The 9,115-nt window shown below is 45.3% G+C and overlaps 1 protein-coding gene across 1 annotated transcript; it reads right to left on the bottom strand.

Annotated features, from left to right (window-relative positions):
- Positions 1-228: 228 nt before the first annotated feature.
- On the bottom strand, positions 229-8,981 carry LOC104503861 (methylcrotonoyl-CoA carboxylase beta chain, mitochondrial-like; the record flags this gene model as incomplete). The annotated part of the gene is made up of 8 exons (XM_010147676.1): positions 8,662-8,981; positions 6,685-6,881; positions 5,369-5,547; positions 4,284-4,364; positions 3,609-3,787; positions 2,287-2,479; positions 1,209-1,300; positions 229-385 (listed from the first exon to the last, which is right to left on the bottom strand). Coding segments are annotated over exons 1-8 (1,398 nt in total), but the record flags the coding sequence as incomplete, so codon positions are not given.
- Positions 8,982-9,115: the final 134 nt, after the last annotated feature.

Genomic DNA, 9,115 nt, shown 5'->3' on the forward strand with positions numbered 1-9,115 from the left:
TTTAGCGACCGTAATGCAGGACCCATCACTCGGCCTTGTTGCACCTCAGCCCATGTTAATGGAAAGATTTAAGAACGAAGTAATTATGAAGCTTCTTGGTTGAAACCATCAAGGGCGGTTTGTAAAAGAAAAAGGCATTTCCTAACAACAGTTTTCAAAGCGTAAACTTAAACAAAGCAAGAAGTAGGAGTTGCTTGAACGAAGCGCGCCGAGCTAAGAACGCCGCACCTGCGAGACGCTCGTGGGCTCTGCTGTATGTGGAGCGGTGTTTTGGAAGAAGAGGATGGGGATGCTCCGCTGACCGCACAGCTGTACGAAATGGCTGCCCTTGAGAGAGGCGTCGTGAGACAGCTCCCCGTTGTTAGCCACCACCCCCACCAGGCGCCTACAAAAGAGAGAGGGGAACGTCTTCGCCTCTGAACCCCAGAAATGACGAGACTGGCGCTCACCGTGTTCTGAAGGATGGAAACATCCGTGCGCACAGGGAGCTCTGCCCTGTTACCGAAACTCGGGGTGTAAGAGGAGGCGCTTACACGTGTCATTGCATTCAAGAACCCTCACCTGCCTGACACATCCCAGAGCACTCCCGGCTGTAAAGCGGGGAAGTACCAACGTGGATTAACACCCAGAGGGCAGGTGAAGCTACGGATGTCAGAGCTGACACTGCAAGGCACATGCAAGGTGCCAGGACTCTGGGTTCTAATGCCTGCAACACACAACACGACAGTCAATCTGAGAAGTTTATACTCTGGACCAAAAGAGTCTCTAAAAATATTACTATCTTTTTTTTTTTTTGAACTACGCAAGGTTTTACTGTGTTATCCCACCTCCCTCACATGGGAGAAGGAATAGTAGCTTACAACTCAGTTGGGGAAGGAACACTTAAAGATGCTCTTTCTTAAGGAATCCCCAGAGACTTCTCAGTTCCAACTCTCTGGCCAGTAATTTTGGTGAACAAACAAATCATTTCACAAAGCCATGAAAACCACCCGTTTGTAATCACCCTCTGCTGCTACGGGCCTGAGACACGGTGAATTCTGAGCTTGAGACAGAAGATCAGGCTTTCTAGCAGTGCGTTATTACCAATTCCTGACTGATTCAGAAGGTCGTCACCAGTGTTACTGGAATACTGTAAAAGCTGATCATGATAGGAAAGCTCCTCAAACAAATATGTCTACAGATTTTGACAGCGAAACCTTAAGCCTTACCCTTCCACGTGGCCAAATCCTGTTACTAATGTTGTTCCATAATTAGCCTTGAATTCCTGGAATCGGCTTCCATCCATCAGACGGCTCAGAATCTGCAAAGAAACAGTCTTTAATACAGAAGTTTAAGTGAAAATAGGGTACTTCTGCTAAATTATACGCTCTGTTCCAACAGGAAGGAGACCTGTGCTATGCAAGAAGTCAACCCAAGCGAGCACGGAAGGCCCTTTGGTCTTGCACTCCGCTAAATACTCAATATGCACAAAATACCAAACCTCCGTTTATGTTTGATTACCAACCACGTGTTTTCAGCCCAAGTTCAACTCCAAAATTACTTCAGTGCTACAGGAGCACAGCTGCTCCCGTGCATAAAAGTGGCGTGAAGAGCCCCACGTGTGCAGACACAGTCTGTGTGCGTGAGAAACACTCGGCTGCATGTTGCTATTGCTTTCTTCCAATGCCATTTAAAGCTGCCTTCAAAGCTACACTGCTTTCTACAGTTAGTCCCCTCAACTGTAGGAATTCACCCCTGGAAAAGATACTGGATTCAATTCCTTGGAGACTAAATCTCTTCTAGAACCACACCATGAAAATAGCGTGGGCAACTCTGCGTCTCTCTGCTTATGTATTAGCATCTATCCCAGCCTCAAACAAGGTTAATTTGAGCTTTTTTGGGTTTTGGCCAGTATTTCCATGAGGCATTTAGGTTACAGGATAGAGTCTTGAGGGGAAAAAACCCAACGGCAGGGGAAACAAGGGCACTGAAGGGTTGCACATCCTCAAGGCAGCCACCGCAGCACAAGACATACTGCCACAACAGCATCTCCAACAGCAGGTGGGAAGCAGATGGGGATCGGCTGGCATCATCTGTCATTACCTGACCTCTAGCAGGTTTTTAGCTTCAATATTTTCTGTAACTCTACAAAATTCTTGCCATTCTGCTTTGTTGCAGACTCAGGAGTTTGGCAACTGATTAGGTAATACAGAGTTTCTCTCTCTCAAAGAGAGAACAGCCTGTTAGTCTGGAGGTACTGGGCAGAGCGACTGACGGGACGAAGGAACACGGCATCCGTCACCTTACCAGTTTCACAGGCAGAGTACACCTATAATCTCGCGGTGCCAGTCCCAAGAGCTCATCAGAACTATAGAGAGGACTGTCATGCTCCGTGGCCTCCTCTGGCAGGGGATCGTAATTTAACGTTGAGATAACATTTCGAATGCACTCGTAGGCTTCTTTTTCCGAGGATGCAAAATGGTCACTACAGCCACTGACTCTAGGAGAGAGAGCAACGTTAATTAGCATGGAATTAATGAAACCTGAATTCTGACAGAAAACAAACCAAAGGAAAAGCCTTCACCCATACGGTGGCTCTCCAAACTCCCAGTAAATATTGTGGGATTTTGCTCTTGAGTGAACGAGTTGAAAGCAGTAAATCAGCGGAATTTCTGTGCAATCCAACCCCAAACCAAATTCACAGTAAAAAGAAGTTCTTCCCTGTGACCTGTGTTAACCTGTGCTGAAGAAAGACCTCTGAATCTCTTCTCACGATGATGTTGTTGCAAACGATATCATAAAGGGAAAACAACCTTTACAAATTATTGCAAAATAAGCACTTCTGGCCCAGATATAAAGACAGCACGTCGTTACGTGTAACACAGGGAGCTGGCTGGCTGTGGGAAAGGTATGGAATCTGGTTCTGGTATACACAAAGCCAACCCACCCTTTTCCCCTATCCAGAAGACAGTAACTACTTTGACTCCTCACTTTAGGGAAGAAAAAAGAATTTCTTATGCATTTTCCCCATCATCACACTCACAATTTATATTTTTTTTAATGTATGTGTCCTGATAACGTTTATGGTAGTGACACCATCCCTTTTCTGCAGCCGGTCCCTCTGAGGCACAGAGGAACTGACCTGCCTGAAGTCGTTTAGAAAGTATGTGAAAAAATGGGGAATCAAACCCAAATTTGTCCAGTCCCCGCTTCACCCCACAACATCATTTCATTTTGCTTCCATTTGACTCAACTAACGAACAAAAAAAATAAAACCCCACACCTGAGAAGAAAATGGTGTAGTAACAGGTTCTGACCTCTGACCCCTAAGTTTTCCATCAGTGTGTGTGTATACACAGAGTGGAAGTGAAAAGTTCCCCTGGATAACAGACAGTGCCGTGTTCCTTGGGTAGCCCCACGGCACTCCCACCTCTGTAAGCAATACCACCAGCCTCTACAGGAATTCAAGTGTCATTTCTGCTGGGTTCTCACTGCGTGTTCAGTCCCTGAGGGCCACGCTGTGTCCCGTCACTGTGCCGGCTTCAGTCACACCGATACAAGACACCACAAGTTTCTTTAAAGCCAAGTATGCTGAATTCTCTGCTATTTTTGAGACCTATTTCACGTACTCAGAGTGAAGTTTAGCTCCTCCCAGGTCCTCAGGAGAGACATACTCTCCTGTAGCGGCTTTTACCAGAGGTGGGCCAGCAAGGAACAGCGTACCGATTTTATCTACGATCACGGCTTCTTCGGCCATGGTTGGCACGTAGGCACCGCCGGCCACGCAGGAGCCGCACACCACGGCCACCTGGAGGACAAAGAAACCGAAGCAAATCCCGGGGCCGGAGAGAGGAGAACAGAAAGGCAAAACCATTACGGTCATTTCAGAAAGGTTCAAGAGACCAAATCGCAGCTTGGGGAACAACGATTGGAGAGATAAATCCCAGCGTGAACACCGGTGCTGGTTTTGAGAGAGCTCCCCTGTTTACTCTGAAATAACCTAGGGATTTGGTGCTTTTCCGCCGCGAACGGTCGGCAAACACTTAGAAGATCCTCAAGGCTGAAATTTTCTCTTATGGGAGATACTATTCGAATCTCCCATCCCCACAGACACAAAAGGTGAGCTTTGGGAATTCTTTTGTGGACGTTTCAGAGTAGTTTCTAGAATCTGTATTAAAACAACACTTTTTTCATAGGTCTGTTGATCATAAAACCATCGAATCGTTTGGGTTGGAAAAGACCTTGAAGATGAAGCCCAACCCTCACGTTTGCTACACTTACTTGTACTCCAAATGCCACCGTACCTGCGGGATTCTCATGGCAGACATTATGGCTTCATTGTAGAAAACTCTGCCACCGTGTGACTTGTCAGGGAACAGCTCCGACTGGCGTTCCAGGGAAAAGACAGCGTCAGTTTGAAGTACAAAAGCCAAAGGTGCTTCCTCCCCCCATTCACACACCCACCTTGTAACGGCTTCTGGGAAGGTCACTACTAGCAATCACACCCGAAACTTCCACACACAGCATTCCTACGGGATTTATGCCCCCTGTTCATCGTGCAATTCCACAGAAATACCCACGTGTGCTGAAAGCAGAGGTGAGGTTTGTATTTTTTTGTGGAACCAATTCTCTGTACCCAAACTGAGACTGTAAACGTGGAGAAGGGGCAGCTCGTGTTGGCACTTCAGCTGTGAAACGCCTTCAGCACAGTTTCCCTTTTCCCTGAGGTTTTGACACAATTCCTTCAGGCAGAAGGTAGCAAAAGGTAGAAACTTTTTTCTCCATGGTTGCTTTCAGTCTGGAGAGGGAACAACCATGGTCTGTGTGACAACACGACCTCTGTACGTTGGAAAGCAACCTGTGCAAATCCTCCTTTTACAGCAAGAATTTAAAAATTTGTACATTTGTACAGGCCACGGAGGTTAGTGCCTTACAATAAAATACAGAGTGACTTTATAGATTCTGGAGCTGAAAACAGAAACCTCACATAACGTACTGACTTCCTGCAGACACCAGAGCATTTCGGCACACCCGTGCTCGGGCACCACTGTGTCCCCCCCTGACAGTCAAGTTTCTGAACTCTGATTAGCTGCAGGATTAGCCAAAGTGATCACCGCTGTTAGAATCCTTCAAATAAACCCCCCGGACTCTGAGTTGTGGACAAAACTTGATTTAACAGACAACGGAAGGCAAGCAGCCAAGAAAACACAACATATACCCGAGGTTTACTGCTAAATTAATACGATTAAGGCAAATGTAGGTACTTTCTATGAAGCGGTTCCAGTATTACCTGGAGTGGTAGGAATGGCTCCCCCCCGTCCACGAGGTACACAGATAACAGCCTGTTCTGCATAAGGCAAACGTAGGTATGAAGCGGTTCCAGTATTACCTGGAGTGGTAGGAATGCTCCCCCGCTGTCCACGAGGTACACAGATAACAGCCTGTTCTGCATGGCTATTTCTTGAGCTCTTAATTGCTTCTTCACCCCAATTGGATAAATAGTTCCTCCCTTTACCGTCGCATCGTTTGCCATGAAGACACACCAGACCCCACAGATCTTGCCAATTCCTGTAAGTGGCACCACAGATACTTCTCTAAATACCACAGAAGGAACAAGGCAGCCAAATGACAGCTAGGATGTTCCTTCGGTAGTACGGTGTCAAGCAGCTGCAAATTAAGTTGCAGGTACCACACAGGGAAGAAATCTATAGTTCTTCTTGGAATAACAAGTTGAAAGCCAATGACATCATAAAAAAACTTTTATATGACAGAAGACAGAACTTGAAATAAACTTACTTACTCTGGGGACAGTGTAAGAGAAACAAATACATAGTTTGTCTCCCAACCCCTGAGACAACAGGGGAAGCAATTAAGAATTACCTATATAAAACCAAAAAATGCAACAATTTGCGACAAAAGATAGCATTTCCTACTCTATTCTTCTAGTTACTTTTTAAACTGGTCTTCAAAATGCAACAAAAAGGCTTGGCTGTAATTGGAAAACTGTTACAAAATAGATGTCAGAGCTCCTGTGTCTCACAGTAACTCCGCCCCCTTTCCTCTGCCAGACGAAGCAGCTTATTTGACACTTCCTCCTAAAGTTCTTGAGACAAAAATCAGTAACTGATTAGTAAGAAAGTAGAATAAATTACTAAATCTAGAAGAAATGAAAGAACCCTTTTTCTTTAAATGTTTTTTCCCAGATTTCCCCGCAAATGTCACAGAAGAGTATCACAGCAGTGGCTGAGCTCTTTCATGCTGGGAGCAGAAGAATAACACAGCGGTGGCTGAGCTCTTTCATGCTGGGAGCTGCTACTGGACAGAGCTGATGTTCGCTTTCCCTAGGAAAGCACATTCTTAAGATACTAAAATATCCCATAAACCTGATTACATGCATCCTTTTTCCTTTCCCAGGAAGAACAAGCACCTTAACGTGGTCACTGTAGGAAGGTGTGCAGCACACAGAGACCACAACCAACGTGCAGTGCCTACACCTCATACCGCACCCCAACAGCAGCCCTCAGATTGGATTAAGGATCACATCGGTTCAAAACCTGTCTTCCTTCAGGGCTGCGCCTCCAGTGTGTGCTCGAAGCAATACCCTCAACCCATCTTTAGATTTAATATGATTCATAAAGATCTGGGGAATGAGACAAAGGAACTTCATCGATCTGCCGCCCCATGCAGCGTTAGACTTGCCGTTACCCGTCACGCAGCCTGCAGCAGGGACGTCACCGTAGGGCATACTGAGCCCCGCCAGCGGAGACAGCTCGAGAAAAGACTCATCATCAAGTAGCAGCTTCAGGCGTTCACGAACAAATAGCTTCTTGTTTCTCTGCGTATGACGCAGGATGGCATCTTCACCCCCTCCTTTACTGACCGTCTGTAGCAATTCTGAGTATCTGATTTAAAAACAAAGTTTCAGTTAATGGAAACCACTTTTACTTGCAAGCTTTCCTTCAGTTTATTTAACAGTACCGAAGTGTATTGCACAGTTTTCATACCAGCGGTACGAGGATGAGAATTCGCATTTTTGGATCACTGTTTCTTACAAAGTGTAATAAAAAGCAAAGGTTTGTTACCCAAAGCAAGCACTTTAGTTTTGTTATTCAAAAACCAGCTAGTAAAGGAAAGAAGAGAAACTTAAATAGTATAAATTAGTTAAATAGTCTAAATAAGAGAGTTAAATAGTATAAATATTCTATCTGTAGGTCACGTTCATAGCTAGTAGACATTATGAAGTCCATCTCCTCCCCTGGGTGTTGCCTACACACACCCAACACCCACTATTTCACGGTACATGATCACACACCCAGCCAGCAACCCCAGGAGCGGAGCCCTGATGAGGGGCTGATCACCAGCAACCAAAGCTGACTTTGAGAGGTACTGCCCGACAGCAACCCTAGCCTCAGTTCTTGCAGCTATCGTACTTTGCGAGCCCTCACTGAGCATGGACATTTATCCCCACGTTCCAACTACTCCAGGGAAGAACCCAGTCAAGGGCTTCCTCCTTCCGTCGCCCTCAACACGGTTGTCTGACAAAAATCAGTAACGGCTAAGTCGAATAAAGCACTAAATCTAGAAGAAATGCAGGTTCTACAGCATGAAAGATACACTCTGAAAGCAGTGACACTGCATGCACTGCAATCCTCAGGAGAGGAAGCGATCGCCGATGTTACTGTCAGGGCAGCATCAAGTACAGATAAACAACTGAATAAACTGTAAACAAATGTGGTAACTCAAATAATTTTGGCCTTAAATAAAGCAGGTTATTCATTTATTTAAAGGAAAATATTTTTCACCCAGATGCACCATCTTTTACTAAAAACACTGTTTGACATAACTATTTACGCATGATGCTGTACGTGACTCTGGCTTCCTGCAGACTGTAGAGACTGAAAGACCTCCCGAGAAAAAGGCTCGTTTGACATAACTATTTACGCACGATGCTGTACGTGATTCTGTTATTTTATTGTGGCTTCCTGCAGACTGTAGCGTCTGAAAGACCTCCCGAGAAAAAGGCTAAGGATTCTTAACAATGTCACAAATGCCACCACAGGAGGGCACAGTGCGTTTTCCATAGCTCTGCTTCCAGCTCCAGCATCACACCTCTGAACAAAGGCCTTTTTTGCCATCTGATCTTTCAGGACAAACACATAAAATACATTTTCCTGCTCTAATCAGCGAATCATGATTAACTGCAACAACTACCACCTACTATTTCGGGAGAGATCTATGAGTCACCATTTATGTCTTTGCATTCCAAAATCAAACACGCAACATTTTTTATGAAGGTCTAGAAAAAAAATACTTCTTGGCAATGTGTGAAAAACAGTGCCACGTGGCACTATCTGAAATTAAACAATGGTTTCATGTCTAGGTTCAATGGTTTAATGCCTAGGTTGAGGTATTTCAGTCAACGTTTAGGCACCTCTTCTGGGGGAGCTGAAATTTTGAAGGGCCAATCCTCATAAAATTCACTCTGCGGAGAAGCTGCTCGAGAAAAGATGAGCCAGGAAACTTAGTTTAAGTTTCAAAATGGTTAGGTAAAACTTTTAAAAAAATGTTTTAATCTCTTTTTAATTAGCATTCTATGTTAAAACGTTCCTAAAAGTGCCTGTAACTGTCACATCATCCCACAAGTAGCAACGTTTTTAAACCACCACAAAACCAGTTTATTACCTTTTAATAACAGCCTCACTGTTCCTTAAATTTTCTTCAAACACGTGTCGATGCAGAGACAGGATACGTCCATCTAACACAGGGTACGTTTTGGCATAGCGTCTGTATTTCGCTTTATTACTTGCTGAACGGCAGGGAAGCATGTCGCGTGTCCTTTTCAACCCCTGATCCTGCCGTGTCTGTGCTGGCTCCTTATCACGACACAAGTCCTTATATTTTCTTTGGAACACACGGTTTAGGGTTTGTGACCTTGGGAGCAGGGGGGACATGGCGCTGGGGGACAGTCTGCCAAGGGAGCACCAAGTGACGATGTTCCACATGGCCCACAGAGCTGAAGGGACAAGAAACAGCGTTTATTGACCAAAAATTAAACTTAGATTCCCTCGACCGGCGAGGCAAGGCTGACAGCAAACCCCCCGATGGGATCGGGAAGGACCTCCCGCGCTCCCGGGGC

This window comes from Eurypyga helias, unplaced genomic scaffold (genome assembly GCF_000690775.1).
Source record: "Eurypyga helias isolate BGI_N326 unplaced genomic scaffold, ASM69077v1 scaffold15082, whole genome shotgun sequence".
In the NCBI taxonomy this organism is placed as follows: Eukaryota; Metazoa; Chordata; class Aves; order Eurypygiformes; family Eurypygidae; genus Eurypyga; species Eurypyga helias.